At 44.8% G+C, this 17,647-nt stretch overlaps 1 protein-coding gene across 1 annotated transcript in view; it reads right to left on the minus strand.

Annotated features, from left to right (window-relative positions):
- The window catches only part of LOC123746750 (serine-rich adhesin for platelets), a 393,680-nt gene that overhangs the window by 110,498 nt on the left and 265,535 nt on the right, over positions 1 to 17,647 (minus strand). The window contains exon 5 of the mRNA XM_069321683.1: positions 14,915 to 15,040. Within this exon, the coding sequence (XP_069177784.1) occupies positions 14,915 to 15,040 (126 nt within the window). The remainder of the gene's footprint in view (positions 1 to 14,914; positions 15,041 to 17,647) is intronic.

Consider the following 17,647-nt stretch of genomic DNA (forward strand, 5'->3'; position numbering starts at 1 on the left):
ATCATTCGTTCGATGCATTGGCTCTTTGTACTCTTTTTTTATATATCATAATTGACATGTAAAGCTGTGGATCGAAATGGCTTCGATAATTTCCTCATCCAGTCTGTTCCATTTATTTACGACTCTTTAGATTGCTCCTTAATTTCAACACTGCTTCTATATCTACCTTGTTAGTCCCCAGCAGTATCTTTCAAGTCGTTATCATGTCTGTTCTATTTCTTCTTTCCTCCAGTGGAGTGAGGTCCGCTTCCCTCAATTGTTCTTCATAGCTCAATTCTTTTAGCTCAGGAAGGATCCTTGATTTTTTTGACCTTTACTAGTTTTGGTTTGTAGCGATGTTGGCACTAGTGAGAGTCACCCCAGGGGAGGCGCAAGGCAGTCAATATGGGACATTCTGCAATACAATGTTCAAGGGAATGCATGTTTTTCTCTTTCACACGTGTACTCACCTAATTGTACTCGCCTAATTGTGCTTGCGGGGGTTGAGCTCTGGCTCTTTGGTCCCGCCTCTCAACTGTCAATCAAATGGTGTACAGATTCCTGAGTCTACTGGGCTCTATCATATCTACATTTGAAACTGTGTATGGAGTCAGCCTCCACCACATCACTTCCTAGTGCATTCCATTTATTAACTACTCTGACACTGAAAAAATTCTTTCTAACGTCTCTGTGGCTCATCTGGGTACTAAGTTTCCACCTGTGTCCCCTTGTTCGTGTCCCACCCGTGCTGAAGAGTTTGTCTTTGTCCACCCTGTCAATTCCCCTGAGAATTTTGTAGGTGGTTATCATGTCTCCCCTTACTCTTCTGTTTCCAGGGATGTGAGGTTCAGCTCCTTTAGCCTTTCCTCGTAGCTCAATCCTCTCAGTTCCGGGACGAGCCTGGTGGCATACCGCTGAATCTTCTCTAACTTTGTCTTGTGTTTAACTAGGTATGGACTCCAGGCTGGAGCTGCATACTCCAGGATTGGTCTTACATAAGTGGTATACAGGGTTCTGAAAGATTCCTTACACAAGTTTCTGAAGGCAGTCCTTATGTTGGCCAGTCTAGCATATGCCGCTGATGATATTCTTTTGATGTGGGCCTCTGGGGACAGGTTCGGTGTGATATCAACCCCCAGATCCTTCTCTCTATTTGATTCTTGCAGGATTTCCCCTCCCAGATGATACCTTGTGTTCAGCCTCCTGCTCCCTTCGCCTAATTTCATCACCTGACACTTTCCAGAGTTGAACTTCAGCAGCCATTTTCTAGACCATTCCTCCAGTTTATCCAGGTCATCCTGTAGTCTCTGTCTATCTTCATCCGTCTTGATTCTTCTCATAATTTTTGCATCATCAGCAAACATCGAGAAGAATGAGTCTATACCCTCTGGAAGATCGTTCACATATATTAGAAACAGGATGGGTCCAAGTACTGAGCCCTGTGGGACTCCGCTGGTGACATCTCGCCACTCTGATGTCTTCCCCCTCACCGTTACTCGCTGTTTCCTGTTGCTTAAGTACTCCCTTATCCACTGGAGCACCTTCCCTTTTACTCCTGCCTGTTGCTCCAACTTTTTTAACAGCCTTTTATGGGGTACTGTGTCAAAGGCTTTTTGGCATTCCAGGAAAATGCAGTCGGCCCACCCTTCTCTTTCCTGCCTAATTTTCGTTGCCTGGTCATAAAATTCTATTAAACCTGTGAGGCACGATTTACCATCTCTGAACCCATGTTGGTGGTGCGTTACAAAGTTATTTCCCTCCAGATGCTCTACGAGCCTTTTCCTCACGATCTTCTCCAGCACCTTGCATGGTATACAAGTTAAGGAAACTGGCCTGTAATTCAGTGCTTCTTGCCTGTCACCCTTTTTGTATATTGGGACCACGTTAGCTGTCTTCCAACTTTCTGGTAAGTCTCCTGTTTCCAGTGACCTGTTATACACCATAGAGAGTGGCACACTTAGTGCTTCTGCACCTTCCTTTAGTATCCATGGTGAGATTCTATCAGGCCCAACAGCCTTTGTCACATCTAGCTCCAGCAGACACCTTTTGACCTCATCACTGGTGAGGTCAAATTCCTCCAAGGTTGCTTGGTTTGCCGCCTCCTCATTTAGTGCAGGGGCTTCTCCTTGTTCTATTGTGAAGACCTCCTGGAATCTCTTGTTGAGTTCTTCACACACCTTGTCATTCTCTGTGTATCTGTTCTCCCCTTTCCGCAGCTTCATCACTTGTTCCTTCACTGCTGTTTTCCTCCTGATATGGCTGTGGAGCAGCTTTGGTTGGGTCTTGGCTTTACTCGCGATGTCATTTTCAAACTGTCTCTCTGCTTCCCTCCTCACTCTGATGTACTCATTTCTGGCCCTCTGGTATCTCTCCCTGCTCTCTGGTGTTCTGTTATTTCTGTAGTTTCTCCATGTTCTTTTACTCAGTTGTTTCGCTACCTTACATTCCTGGTTGAACCATGGGTTTTTCTGTTTTTTTCGTTTTTCTCCTTTTGGACGGGGATAAACCTGTCTGCAGCTTCCTGGCACTTTTGGGTGACAATATCCATCATGACCTGCACATTCTTGTCTCTAAGTTCTGTTTCCCATGGTATTCCCCTGAGGAAGTTCCTCATCTCGTCATATTTTCCTCTTCGGTAATTCAGTTTTTTCCCCTCCACTCCCATCCTTGGATAGGTTATCCCTACCTCCACCAAGTACTCAAAGGTCAGTACACTGTGGTCACTCATTCCTATGGGGGCTTCAACTTTGACTTCCCTTATTTCCGACTTATTCAGGGTGAATATTAAGTCGAGTCTAGCTGGTTCATCATTGCCTCTCATTCTTGTGGGTTCCTTGACATGCTGGCTCAGAAAATTCCTTGTTGCCACTTCCAAGAGTTTAGCTCGCCACGTATCTGCACCACCATGTGGGTCCCCATTCTCCCAGTCTATCTTTCCATGGTTGAAATCACCCATGATTAAGAGTCTTGAGCCATTCCTGCAGGCAACTGAAGCTGCTCTCTCTATTATATTAATGGTTGCCATGTTGTTCCTATCAAACTCCTGTCTAGGTCTTCTGTCATTTAGGGGAGGGTTGTAAATGACTGTCACTATTATCTTAGGTCCACCCATTGTTATAGTTCCTGTTATGTAATCTCTGAATCCGTCACAGCCCGGAATTTCCATCTCATCAAAACTCCAGTCCTTCCTTATCAGCAGGGCCACTCCTCCACCTCCTCTCCCTTCCCTCTCTTTCCTTACTGTATAGTAGTCCTTTGGAAACACAGCATCTGTTATGACTCCTGACAATTTTGTTTCTGTTAGTCCTATTACATCAGGGTTTTCTTCTTGCACCCTTTCTGCCAGTTCACTTGCTGTATTGGTAATCCCATCAATGTTTGAGTACATTACCTTGAAGCTCACTTTCTTATATCCAATTTCACCCACACTCCCTACAAGTGTAGGAGGTTGTTCTATGGTCATTGCTACTTGGGTAGGCTCCTCCTCCTGTGAGGTAGTTGCCAGGGGTTCAGGGGGAGGTGGAGTGGGGGGTGGAGGGCTTAGGTCTTCCTCAGGCCTGCTTGGGTCAGGAAGAAGTCCTGGGGGTGAGGGAGCAGGGATTGCTTGGGGAGAGGGCACGCCCTCCTGCGGTGTAGTTGACAGGGGTTTGGAGGGAGGTGGAGTGGGGGATAGAGGGCTTTGGTCTTGCTCAGGCCTGCTTGGGGCAGGGAGAAGACCAAGGGCTGGGAAAGCAGGGGCTACTTGGGGTAAGGGGAGGGGGAGGATTTGGGTTTCATGATGGGCATTATGCAGGGGCAAGGAAGGATTTGTGCTGGGGGGTAGGGAGGGCCCTATTGGGTGGTGGACTGGGGTGTTGCATTCCCCCCTGGGGTTCCTGGGTTGCTGGATTGGGGTTCCCCACTCCCCTCTGGGATTGCTGGGTTGGAGGCTGAGGTTCCCTGGCTCTCTTCCCTCTCCTTGCGCCTTTTCCTTGCATCTGCTGCCCTTACTATCTCGTCTCTGGTCATGTCCCTCTGAACATATACCTCTTTGTAGTTCCTTGTATACCTCAGTTTGCTCTTCTTTACTAGAATGTCCTCTTTGATATCCTCGCTCTTGAATACTACCTTGATCAATCTTTTTTTGTCTCTGTTGTACTGGCCAATCCGGAAAAACTGTTCTATGTCTCGTTCAGCCCCTTCCATTCCTATCCCCTTTAAAATCCCTGCCACTGCAGCTTTGTCTTTAGTCCTCGTTTCCTCCCTTGTGGAGCCCTCTTGTTCCTTGACACCTACCACTACTACAGCTCTTTTCCTTTCCATTAGCTGGCTTGTGCATCTAGCTGCCTCCTGTGAGGTTACTGCTTTCATTACAACTTCCTTGACTGTGGACATTGCTCCTGAGCTCTTGAGCATTTCAGCAAAGGTTGGGCCAATTGTAGGGGTCCCTGCCATAGCTACATCTCCTGGCACCTGGGGGTTGGTCCCCTGGGCCAGAGTCTGAGGAGGGCCTGTTTTTAGGCTTTTTATCTCCTCTTGTGCTGCACTTAGTTCTATCTGCAGCTTACATATAGTTTCCCTCAGGTCCTTCAATTCCCCACTGACTTCCTTCCATGCCTTAGCAATCATCTCCATGAATGACTCGTCCAGTCCCTCTCCTCCAGCTTCATTCTGTTGTCTTACCATCCCGCTTGACCTGTGTGTGTGTGTGTGTGTGTGTGTGTGTGTGTGTGTGTGTGTGTGTGTGTGTGTGTGTGTGTGTGTGTGTGTGCGCGCGTGTGTGTGTGTGTGCGCGTGTGCGTGTGTGTGCGCGTGTGCGTGCGTGTGCGCGTGTGTGTGCGCGCGTGCGCGTGTGTGCGCGCGTGTGTGTGCGCGCGTGCGCGTGTGCGCGCGCGTGCGTGTACTCACCTAATTGTACTCACCTAATTGTGCTTGCGGGGGTTGAGCTTTGGCTCTTTGGTCCCGCCTCTCAACTGTCAATCAACTGGTGTACAGATTCCTGAGCCTACTGGGCTCTATCATACCTACATTTGAAACTGTGTATGGAGTCAGCCTCCACCACATCACTTCCTAGTGCATTCCATTTATTAACTACTCTGACACTGAAAAAATTCTTTCTAACGTCCCTGTGGCTCATCTGGGTACTAAGTTTCCACCTGTGTCCCCTTGTTCGTGTCCCACCCGTGCTGAAGAGTTTGTCTTTGTCCACCCTGTCAATTCCCCTGAGAATTTTGTAGGTGGTTATCATGTCTCCCCTTACTCTTCTGTTTTCCAGGGATGTGAGGTTCAGCTCCTTTAGCCTTTCCTCGTAGCTCAATCCTCTCAGTTCCGGGACGAGCCTGGTGGCATACCGCTGAATCTTCTCTAACTTTGTCTTGTGTTTAACTAGGTATGGACTCCAGGCTGGAGCTGCATACTCCAGGATTGGTCTTACATAAGTGGTATACAGGGTTCTGAAAGATTCCTTACACAAGTTTCTGAAGGCAGTTCTTATGTTGGCCAGTCTAGCATATGCCGCTGATGATATTCTTTTGATGTGGGCCTCTGGGGACAGGTTCGGTGTGATATCAACCCCCAGATCCTTCTCTCTATTTGATTCTTGCAGGATTTCCCCTCCCAGATGATACCTTGTGTTCAGCCTCCTGCTCCCTTCGCCTAATTTCATCACCTTACACTTTCCAGAGTTGAACTTCAGCAGCCATTTTCTAGACCATTCCTCCAGTTTATCCAGGTCATCCTGTAGTCTCTGTCTATCTTCATCCGTCTTGATTCTTCTCATAATTTTTGCATCATCAGCAAACATCGAGAGGAATGAGTCTATACCCTCTGGAAGATCGTTCACATATATTAGAAACAGGATGGGTCCAAGTACTGAGCCCTGTGGGACTCCGCTGGTGACACCTCGCCACTCTGATGTCTTCCCCCTCACCGTTACTCGCTGTTTCCTGTTGCTTAAGTACTCCCTTATCCACTGGAGCACCTTCCCTTTTACTCCTGCCTGTTGCTCCAACTTTTTTAACAGCCTTTTATGGGGTACTGTGTCGAAGGCTTTTTGGCAATCCATGAAAATGCAGTCGGCCAACCCTTCTCTTTCCTGCCTAATTTTCGTTGCCTGGTCATAAAATTCTATTAACCCTGTGAGGCACGATTTACCATCTCTGAACCCATGTTGGTGGTGCGTTACAAAGTTATTTCCCTCCAGATGCTCTACGAGCCTTTTCCTCACGATCTTCTCCAGCACCTTGCATGGTATACAAGTTAAGGAAACTGGCCTGTAATTCAGTGCCTCTTGCCTGTCACCCTTTTTGTATATTGGGACCACGTTAGCTGTCTTCCAACTTTCTGGTAAGTCTCCTGTTTCCAGTGACCTGTTATACACCATAGAGAGTGGCACACTTAGTGCTTCTGCACCTTCCTTTAGTATCCATGGTGAGATTCTATCAGGCCCAACAGCCTTTGTCACATCTAGCTCCAGCAGACACCTTTTGACCTCATCACTGGTGAGGTCAAATTCCTCCAAGGTTTCCAAGGTTGCCGCCTCCTCATTTAGTGCAGGGGCTTCTCCTTGTTCTATTGTGAAGACCTCCTGGAATCTCTTGTTGAGTTCTTCACACACCTCCTTGTCATTCTCTGTGTATCTGTTCTCCCCTTTCCGCAGCTTCATCACTTGTTCCTTCACTGCTGTTTTCCTCCTGATATGGCTGTGGAGCAGCTTTGGTTGGGTCTTGGCTTTACTCGCGATGTCATTTTCAAACTGTCTCTCTGCTTCCCTCCTCACTCTGATGTACTCATTTCTGGCCCTCTGGTACCTCTCCCTGCTCTCTGGTGTTCTGTTATTTCTGTAGTTTCTCCATGTTCTTTTACTCAGTTGTTTCGCTACCTTACATTCCTGGTTGAACCATGGGTTTTTCTGTTGTTTTTCGTTTTTCTCCTTTTGGACGGGGATAAACCTGTCTGCAGCTTCCTGGCACTTTTGGGTGACAATATCCATCATGACCTGCACATTCTTGTCTCTAAGTTCTGTTTCCCATGGTATTCCCATTAGGAAGTTCCTCATCTCGTCATATTTTCCTCTTCGGTAATTCAGTCTTTTCCCCTCCACTCCCATCCTTGGATAGGTTATCCCTACCTCCACCAAGTACTCAAAGGTCAGTACACTGTGGTCACTCATTCCTATGGGGGCTTCAACTTTGTGTGCGTGCGTGTGTGTGTGTGCGTGCGCGTGTGTGTGTGTGTGTGTGTGTGTGTGTGTGTGTGTGTGTGTGTGTGTGTGTGTGTGTGTGTGTGTTGAGTGCGGGGGTGTTTGTGTATAGGGGGAGGGGTAGGGGGGTGTCTTGGGGCAGTGTAAGGCGTGGGAACGTGAGGGGTGAGGGTGGGTGAGTGAGGGTGAGCGGTCACCAGTGTGTGCGTGTGTGCATGTGTGTGTGTGTGTGTGTTTACACTGGCGTGTTATGGTGAGGAGGAGGGGGGGGTAGGTCTAGTCAGTGGCGGTGTAATGTAACACACAGGTGTGAGAAGCTAGTACCAAGCTGAGGCTCTTGAGCTACTTTTTCGTATTTTAATTAACTTATGTTCAAAGCTAATTACTATATAAAAAACACTGTACACCTTATATGACTGACTTTGAGAGACACTCACCTCCGAGTAAGCATCCCACAGCACAATTAGGTGATTTATGAAGCGATGTCCGATATTGTTGTTGACGTCCCCGCCAGAGGTCCTCCCACGTGGTGGTCCAAACTCTTCCCTTCGCGGCCTCTGTGCCACCGTCTTGCCACAATCTCGTTCTTTTTCAATTTTTTTTCTTATCAAACGTTATAAGAATTCACTATGTTGCGTTATCACTGCGTTGCTGTACCTTTCATATGACAAAAAACTATGTTTTGGGCTCACTGGTACGTAAATATCCAGAGAATATTGAAGCAATTCGCGGACCGCACGTCCTACCCTTATTCACTGACCGCCGTCCTACTGCCTACGTGTGTGTAATTACCTAAGTGTAGTTACAGGATGAGAGCTACGCTCGTGGTGTCCCGTCTTCCCAGCACTCTTTGTCATATAACGCTTTGAAACTACTGACGGTCTTGGCCTCCACCACCTTCTCACTTAACTTGTTCCAACCGTCTACCACTCTATTTGCGAAGGTGAATTTTCTTATATTTCTTCGGCATCTGTGTTTAGCTAGTTTAAATCTATGACCTCTTGTTCTTGAAGTGCCAGGTCTCAGGAATCCTTCCCTGTCGATTTTATCAATTCCTGTTACTATTTTGTACGTAGTGATCATATCACCTCTTTTTCTTCTGTCTTCTAGTTTTGGCATGTTTAATGCTTCCAACCTCTCCTCGTAGCTCTTGCCCTTCAGTTCTGGGAGCCACTTCGTAGCATGTCTTTGCACCTTTTCCAGTTTGTTGATGTGCTTCTTAAGATATGGGCACCACACAACAGCTGCATATTCTAGCTTTGGCCTAACAAAAGTCATGAACAATTTCTTTAGTATATCGCCATCCATGTATTTAAATGCAATTCTGAAGTTAGAAAGCATCGCATAGGCTCCTTGCACAATATTCTTTATGTGGTCCTCAGGTGATAGTTTTCTATCTAGAACCACCCCTAGATCTTTTTCTTTATCAGAATTCTTTAAAGATTTCTCACATAATATATAGGTTGTATGGGGTCTATGTTCTCCTATTCCACATTCCATAACATGACATTTATTAACATTAAATTCCATTTGCCAGGTGGTGCTCCATATACTTATTTTGTCCAGGTCTTCTTGAAGGGCATGACAATCATCTAAATTTCTTATCCTTCCTATTATCTTAGCATCATCAGCAAACATGTTCATATAATTCTGTATACCAACTGGTAGATCATTTATGTACACAATAAACATCACTGGTGCAAGAACTGAACCCTGTGGTACTCCACTTGTGACATTTCTCCATTCCGATACATTGCCTCTGATTACTGCCCTCATTTTTCTATCAGTCAGAAAATTTTTCATCCATGATAGAAGCTTACCTGTCACCCCTCCAATATTTTCCAGTTTCCAGAACAACCTCTTATGTGGAACTCTGTCGAAAGCCTTTTTTAGGTCCAGATAGATGCAGTCAACCCAGCCATCTCTTTCCTGTAATATCTCTGTGGCCCGATCATAGAAACTGAGTAAATTCGATACACAGGATCTTCCTGATCGAAAACCATACTGTCTGTCTGATATTATATCATTTCTCTCCAGGTGTTCTACCCATTTAGTTTTGATTAGCTTTTCCAATACTTTCACTATTACACTTGTCAATGATACAGGTCTATAATTGAGGGGGTCTTCCCTTCTGCCACTTTTGTAGATTGGAACTATGTTAGCCTGTTTCCACACGTCTGCTACGATTCCTGTACACAGGGATGCCTGAAAGATCAGGTGAAGTGGAATGCTGAGCTCAGATGCACATTCTCTCAGAACCCATGGTGAAACGCCATCTGGGCCAGCTGCTTTGTTCCTCCCGAGCTCCTTTAGCATATTTTCCACTTCATCTCTAGACACCTCTATCCGCTCTATGTTGTTCTCTGGAATTCTTATTGTGTCTGGTTCTCTGAAGATTTCATTTTGTACAAACACACTTTGGAACTTTTCATTTAATGTTTCACACATTTCCTTTTCATTTTCCGTGAATCTGTTTCCCATTTACAACCTCTGGATATTATCCTTTACCTGCAATTTGTTGTTTATGAATTTGTAGAATAGGCCCGGTTCTGTTTTACATTTATCTGCTATCCCTTTTTCAAAATTTCTTTCTGCCTCTCTCCTTACTGCTGTATAGTTGTTTCTCGCATCTTTGTATCGCTGGTATGTTTGGGGGTTTGGCCTCTTCCTATACTGATTCCATTTTTGTGTCTTTTGGTCTCTTGCCCTCTCACAATTTCTGTCGAACCAATCCTGTTTTCTGGTCCTGCATCTCTGTTTTGGTATGAATGTTTGTGTGCCTTCCTCGTATAGTTTTAAAAATTTGGCATACATTTCATTTACTTCCCTGCCTAGCAACAATTCTGTCCAATTACACTCATTAAAAAAATTTCGAAGTTCCCCATAGTTGCCTCTCTTTAAATCGAGTTTATCAACTGTTTCAATGTCCCCATTTTCTTCTAGATGATATCTTAAAGCATATTTAATGTCTAACAGGACGTGATCACTCTTTCCCAAGGGAGGAAGGTACTGGATGTCAAAAATCTCTTCTTCTTTCCTGGTGAATACTAGATCCAGTACTGACGGTACATCTCCTTCCCTCATTCTTGTGGCTTGCTTTATGTGTTGATACAAGAATGTCTCCAGAATGAGGTTCACAAATCTGCATGTCCAAAAGTCCTCCGTTCTTGCTTCATAGGCCTCCCAGTCTATTGCTCTAAAGTTGAAGTCCCCCAGTATCAACAGTCGTGATTTATCTTTATCTGCTTGTACAATAATATCTCTCATGACCATTATGAGGCCCTCTCGTTTGTCATCCAGTTCTTCCTTTGTCCACGTGTTGCTTGCTGGTGGGCTGTAGGTATTTACAATTATCAGGTTATCATCCTGATTCCAGACCTGCAATGCCATTATGTCAATATCTCGAGGGTTTTCAAATATTAACTCTTTTACCTTCAGGTGTTTTTTCACCAGTACAGCCACTCCTCCTCCCTTACTAGTTTTCCTGTCACGTCTCCAAACTGAGTAGCCTCTTGGGAATATGACTTCATTTATTATATTTCCTTCAAGTTTCGTTTCTGATAATGCAACAATATCTGGGACCCTAAGCTGGATTATATCTTGCAACTCCAAAGTTTTTGACCTCACTCCATCTATGTTGGTATATACAATTTTCAGGAACATGTTCCCTTTTCCTTTGCTCTTTACTCCCCCTTCCACTACTGATCTTGTTGCTTTGTTTTTATGTACCGTTTCACAAGCTTTCCAGTCCCTGTCACTTTGTAAAAAAAAGAATTTCTGTCTTCTTCATTTCTATCCCCATTTAGACGTTTTGCCTCAATTAAGTTCATTTTCAGCTTTTCTCTGTCTTCCTTGGAGAGGTCTTGTCTTATTGACCAAAATTTGCCAACCTCATCACTCTGCAGTTTCCTGGCATTTCTTAGCACTTCCATCATGTTTTTCACACCATTAAACGTCACCCTTAAGGGGCGGTTCTTTTCTTTCTCATATTTTCCTATTCTTCTAAAATCACTGATATTTTCCTTTGAGCCTTGAGTGTGTGTGTGTGTGTGTGTGTGTGTGTGTGTGTGTGAGCTCTTGGACCCTGCCTTTCTAAGCGTCGGTTGTCTAATATACTGACTCCTGACCTATTTTACTCCATCACATCTACTCTCCATATTTCCCTCGGGCACGGGTGGGGAGGGAGGGGGAGAGAGGGAGGGAGGGGGGGAGAGGGAGGGGGAGAGAGAGAGAAACACACACGAGGGTCCAAGAATTAATTACTTCTTATTTCAGCCATTTCCTCCCAAGTGACGTTTCTCTGCACTGTTTACTTGCTGGACGAATCACGTGTTTCTGGAATTTGTTGAAGGTAATTACTTGGTTTGGGGGAGGGGGGGCTGAGAGAGGGGGGGCTTGATGGGGAGGGGGGGGCTGAGAGAGGGGGGGGGCATGATGGGAGGAGGGGGCTGTGAAGGGGGAACCAGGAGGGGGGGAAATAGGCCGGGAAGGGGGAAAGGAAATGACGTATTGTTCGCCCGTTTATCTTAATGTTGGTATATTTATTGGGTCTGTGTCTGTCTGTCTGTGTCTCCGTCCTAAATGACAGTACTTATAGCGACTATTTGGTCGAACGTAGGAAAAAAAGGACGGTTGCACTTGACACAGTCCACCTTCTGTACTATTAATTTTGTAGAGGACACGGAATAAAGAAAAAAAAACATTCTTAGGCCTAGTATAGCACATATATATGTACTGTATTAGGACTAATATAGCGTATGTTAAGCCTAGAATTGCTCGGACAAATCAAAATTAGGCTCTTACATTTCTTTTTAATTTCCCTGCAGTAGGGAAAGTTATATGCTTCAAAACGTAAAGTTTTTTTTTTGAGGCTAACAGGTTATATATATATTTTTCACGTTTGAGGCAATTAGTTGCTATCAGTACCATCATTACTGAAGGATGGGCCGTGTTAAATAACACCTGGTAGTGTGTGATTAACCCAATTAGACCAAGCAGGTAGTATAGCTACCAAGCTTGGCCCTCGACCAGCGCACTGATCCTGTGCCAGGTAAGTCCACTACGGGCTCACCATAGCCCGTGCTACTGAGAACTTGTTCCGAGTAGCTGAATCTATAACAACAACAACAACATCGCCCTAAAGTATTCTTTCAGAACTAAGACCATCATTTTTCTGTGGTCTTGTTGCCGGCTTCGGGGAAGTGAAGGTGATTGAAGTTAATCTTTATCTGGGGACTTAAGACGTTGCCATTTGGCTAAGTTTACCCTGAGCGTGTGGCACGTTTTTTGTTAAAGTTTTAGCATTGCAGGTAACACCGAGATGGAGTTTGGGATTTCAAGATGATCTTATTAAATTGATCGTAAGACGTTTTACAGTAGACTATCGTCGTTTGTGTTAGGCGGAAGTAAGATAAACTTGTATGTGGTCGATGAGGCTTCCTTCAGTCTTTACTGAATGAGACTTTCTTCAGTCTTTACTGAACGAGTCTTTCTTCAGTCTTTACTGAACGAGTCTTTCTTCAGTCTTTACTGAACGAGTCTTTCTTCAGTCTTTACTGAACGAGTCTTTCTTCAGTCTTTACTGAACGAGACTTTCTTCAGTCTTTACTGAACGAGCCTTTCTTCAGTCTTTACTGAACGAGGCTTTCTTCAGTCTTTACTGAACGAGGCTTTCTTCAGTCTTTACTGAACGAGGCTTTCTTCAGTCTTTACTGAACGAGGCTTTCTTCAGTCTTTACTGAACGAGGCTTTCTTCAGTCTTTACTGAACGAGGCTTTCTTCAGTCTTTACTGAACGAGGCTTTCTTCAGTCTTTACTGAACGAGGCTTTCTTCAGTCTTTACTGAACGAGGCTTTCTTCAGTCTTTACTGGACGAGGCTTTCTTCAGTCTTTACTGGACGAGGCTTTCTTCAGTCTTTACTGGACGAGGCTTTCTTCAGTCTTTACTGGACGAGGCTTTCTTCAGTCTTTACTGAACGAGGCTTTCTTCAGTCTTTACTGGACGAGGCTTTCTTCAGTCTTTACTGAACGAGGCTTTCTTCAGTCTTTACTGAACGAGGCTTTCTTCAGTCTTTACTGGACGAGGCTTTCTTCAGTCTTTACTGAACGAGACTTTCTTCAGTCTTTACTGAACGAGGCTTTCTTCAGTCTTTACTGAACGAGGCTTTCTTCAGTCTTTACTGAACGAGGCTTTCTTCAGTCTTTACTGGACGAGGCTTTCTTCAGTCTTTACTGAACGAGGCTTTCTTCAGTCTTTACTGAACGAGGCTTTCTTCAGTCTTTACTGAACGAGGCTTTCTTCAGTCTTTACTAAACGAGTCTTTCTTCAGTCTTTACTAAACGAGTCTTTCTCCAGTCCATTACATTTGTGCTTTGTCTAAGTTGTCAAAGGCGGTCAATTAGTCTTTAATACGCTTAGATTTGACGGAGGACTTTCAAAGCAGCGTCTGGACACGGCTATAAACTTTGACAGGGGGACTTATTAACTTTAGTCTTTATTGCGTGGGTCTTTGACGGGACGCAAACCGTTCTCCTATATTATATTGTGTTTGCTCCCAGGATGCGCTAAGCCTCCTCTCTCATCTCCCGGAAGAGATAGGTGGGAGGACATTTCCTTAATTTGAATATCATTATTGTAAAGTATGGTTGAGAGAGAGAGAGAGAGAGAGAGAGAGAGAGAGAGAGAGAGAGAGAGAGAGAGAGAGAGAGAGAGAGAGAGAGAGAGAGAGAGAGAGACATTTCAGGCGCCTTTAATCTAGTGTGGCACTCTTGATTACTAGCAAGCTTCAAGCTTTACTATTACTTCAAGCACTAGGTACCACCGGTTCCAGTTTACAACTAATAAGGGACTACCTTCAATAACAGACTCAAAGAATAGTCCTCAATGGAGCAGAAACTAAGAGTCACTCAATTAGTACCAGCGAACCACAGGGAACTAAGCTTGGCCCCGTAGATCTGGAATGTCAACTTCAATGATCTTCTTACACCTCAACACTGAAGCTCAGGACAATGCTGATCACGGTACTCTAACCTTTTCATATGGAAATAAGAAATACCAACTGCTACAAGGGTCATTAATCAAAAATTTCAGTAATATCTACCTGGAGAGGGAGAAAGTCACATTTCCGGCTGAGAAAAAGTCGAAGATGATAAGTTAACATGATATTGCAAATTAAACTGGTATACAAATTTGTGGCGAAAATCTATGGTGCTTAATGATAAGTGGACATATTGGGAGTGAAGTTTGGGTCTTCAATGGTCAAGAGAAGCTTGACCATTCTTCACCTGTCCTAACTTTGTGGACAACCAAACGGGGGCACCCATAACACAAGGCGCTCAGCCATTTACAGCCACATATGCTGGAAATGTCTTTCTCAAGAAAATCACTCCGATTCCTTCTCTTTATAGCATCTTTGAAGACCAACGAAACCGTTTTAGACGTAACAAGGAGAGTTTAACGACGACCCTTAAACCACCACCTGCATGTACCTTGACCACCCAATTGAGTACCACTATTCTCACACGACCCGGGAACGACTGCGGGGACTTGATCTGCCTCCAAAAACTCGGCCGAACTTGATAATACGTATTATTGGAGATACTCCTCAAAATCCTTAGACTCAACACACCACGTACTCAACACACACACACACACACACCCACACACCCCACACACACACACACACCCCCCACACACACACACACACCCTACACACACACACCCCACACCCACACACACACACACAGGAGACTAACCTTAACAATCTGGTCGCCCAGGTCATCGTCGTCAGGGTTGGACCACTCGTTGAAGCAGAAGCCTTCAGCGTGAGACCAGTTGACGCCCCTGGCCTGCAGGTGCTTCTCCGCCAGCGTCAGCCACAGCTGCAGGAGACGGCCACCAGTCACATGGGTTATATGTTATAACTGTCCTCTCCGGGACAGTTAGAGCATCTTGTATGTCGTGATCATGCATCATCTGGTTATATGACATATATATCATATGATATAAATATCATATGATATATATATCATTTGATATATATATCATATGATATAAATATCATCCATATAATATATGGATTATATGATATAAATCATATCTATTATATCTAATGTAGGTTAGCTACATTAGATAACCTACAGTAGGCTCAGGTTCCTAGCCTATTGGGTTCTATCATGTTTACATTTGAAACTATGTATGGAGTTTCCCTCCACCACATAATTTCCTAATGATCACTCTGTATTCACCTAGTTGTGCTTGCGGGGGTTGAGCTCTGCTCTTTCGGCCCGTCTCTCAACTGCCAATAAACTGTTATTAACTACTATCTAATTATTATTATTTCCCCCCCCCCCACACACACCCAGGAAACAGCCCGTAACAACTGTCTAACACCCAGGTACCTATTTACTGCTAGGTAAAAGGGGCATCAGGGTGAAAGAAATTCTGCCCATTTGTTTCTGCCTGGTCCGGGAATCGAACCCGGGCCACAGGATTACGAGTTCCGCGCGCCGTCCACTCAGCTACCAGACCCCTCCACACAGCCAACAGACCCCTGTGTGTGTGTGTGTGTGTGTGTGTGTGTGTGTGTGTGTGTGTGTGTGTGTGTGTGTGTGTGTGTGTGTGTGTGTGCGTGCGTGCGTGCGTGCGAGCGAGCCGCAAGCTGGGGGCGAGAATATTTGCATAAGACGGGTTTCATGTGCGACAAAGAGTGCAGAAAAGCCGAGCAAAACTTGAGGAAGGAAGAAGTTAAACCCAGAAGTTTATGAAGCCAGACTCGCCTGCCTGAGCCACCAAACTCCCAGGAAAATAATGTACTTTCTCTGACTTAAGGTAAATAAAACCAACACCAGGGAAGACTCTGTTCCAAAGATCAGATGACAGCTTCCTTAAAACAATACTATAAACTTTAAGGAACCCACCCCATCACTCCTTGCTGTGACTCTCTGGTTCCTACCGTATAGGTATTCTCTCACCGAGTTCAACACACTTCCATTTACTCGGTTACACTAGAGTAACCTTGTCATATATATACACTAAGAGTAACCTTGTCATACATACACACTAGAGTAACCTTGTCATATATACACACTAAGAGTAACCGTGGAACATATATACACTAGAGCCACCTTGTAACATATGCCTACTAGAGCCACTGTGGAACACATACACACTACAAAGTGGCTACTAAAGTTTAACTAAGGTACGTGTCAAGTAATTAAATTAGGTGAAGGAAGCAGGAGGGCAAACACAAGGTACCAACTTGGAGTTGATATCCTGCAAGAGTCAAGTAGAAAGAAAGGTTGATATCACACCGAACCTGTCCCCAGAAGCCTACATCAAAAGGATATCATCAGCAGCATATGCTAGATTGGCCAACATAAGAACTGTCTTTAACAACTTGTGTAAGGAATTCTTCAGGACCTTGAATACCACTTATGTCAGACCAATCCTGAAGAATGCAGCTCCAACCTGGAGTCCATATCTAGCTAAACAAAAGATAAAGTTAGAGAAGATACAGAGGAATATCACCAGACTAGTCCCAGAACTGAGAGGTATGAGTTACGAGGAAAGGCTATGAAAACTTAACCTCACGTCCCTGGAAAACAGAAGAGTTAGGAGAGACATGATCACCACCTACAAAATTCTAAGAGAAATTGACAGGGTGGACAAAGACAAAATATTTAGCATGATGGAACACAAACAAGGGGACACAGGTGGAAATTGAGTACCTAAATGAGCCACAAAGATACAAGAAAGATTTTTTCAGTCTCAAGAGTAGTTAAGAGATGGAATGCATTAGGAAGTGATGTGGTGGAGGCTGACTCCATACACAGATTCAAATGTAAATATGATAAGAGCCCAATAGGCTCAGGAACCTGTACACCAGATGATTAACAATTGAGAGGCGGGACCAAAGAGCCAGAGCTCAACCCCCGCATCACATCTTTGCGAGTACAACTAGGAGAGTATGCACACACGTACGCGCGCACGCACGAACACACACACACACACACACACACACACACACACACACACACACACACACACACACACACACACACACACACACTCACTCTTAGGAACCTGTACACCTGTTGATTGACAGTTGAGAGGCGGGACCAAAGAGCCAGAGCTCAACCCCCGTAAGCACAATTAGGTGAGTACAATTAGGTGAGCGCGCACACACACAGTTTCGGAGACAATAGTGGAGATGAATGTGATTGTTTGTCCTTGTTTAACAACAATTTGCTTGTTGTACATAAGTGTTGTTTTCACCCATTTGTCCCTGTACACAGTGGTGTGTGAGAGAGAGAGAGAGAGAGAGAGAGAGAGAGAGAGAGAGAGAGAGAGAGAGAGAGAGAGAGAGAGAGAGAGAGAGAGAGAGCGAGAGAGAGAGCGAGAGAGAGAGAGCGAGAGAGAGAGCGAGAGAGAGAGAGAGCGAGAGAGAGAGCGAGAGAGAGAGAGAGAGAGAGAGAGAGAGAGAGAGA

This window comes from Procambarus clarkii, chromosome 10 (assembly GCF_040958095.1).
Source record: "Procambarus clarkii isolate CNS0578487 chromosome 10, FALCON_Pclarkii_2.0, whole genome shotgun sequence".
Classification (NCBI taxonomy): domain Eukaryota; kingdom Metazoa; phylum Arthropoda; class Malacostraca; order Decapoda; family Cambaridae; genus Procambarus; species Procambarus clarkii.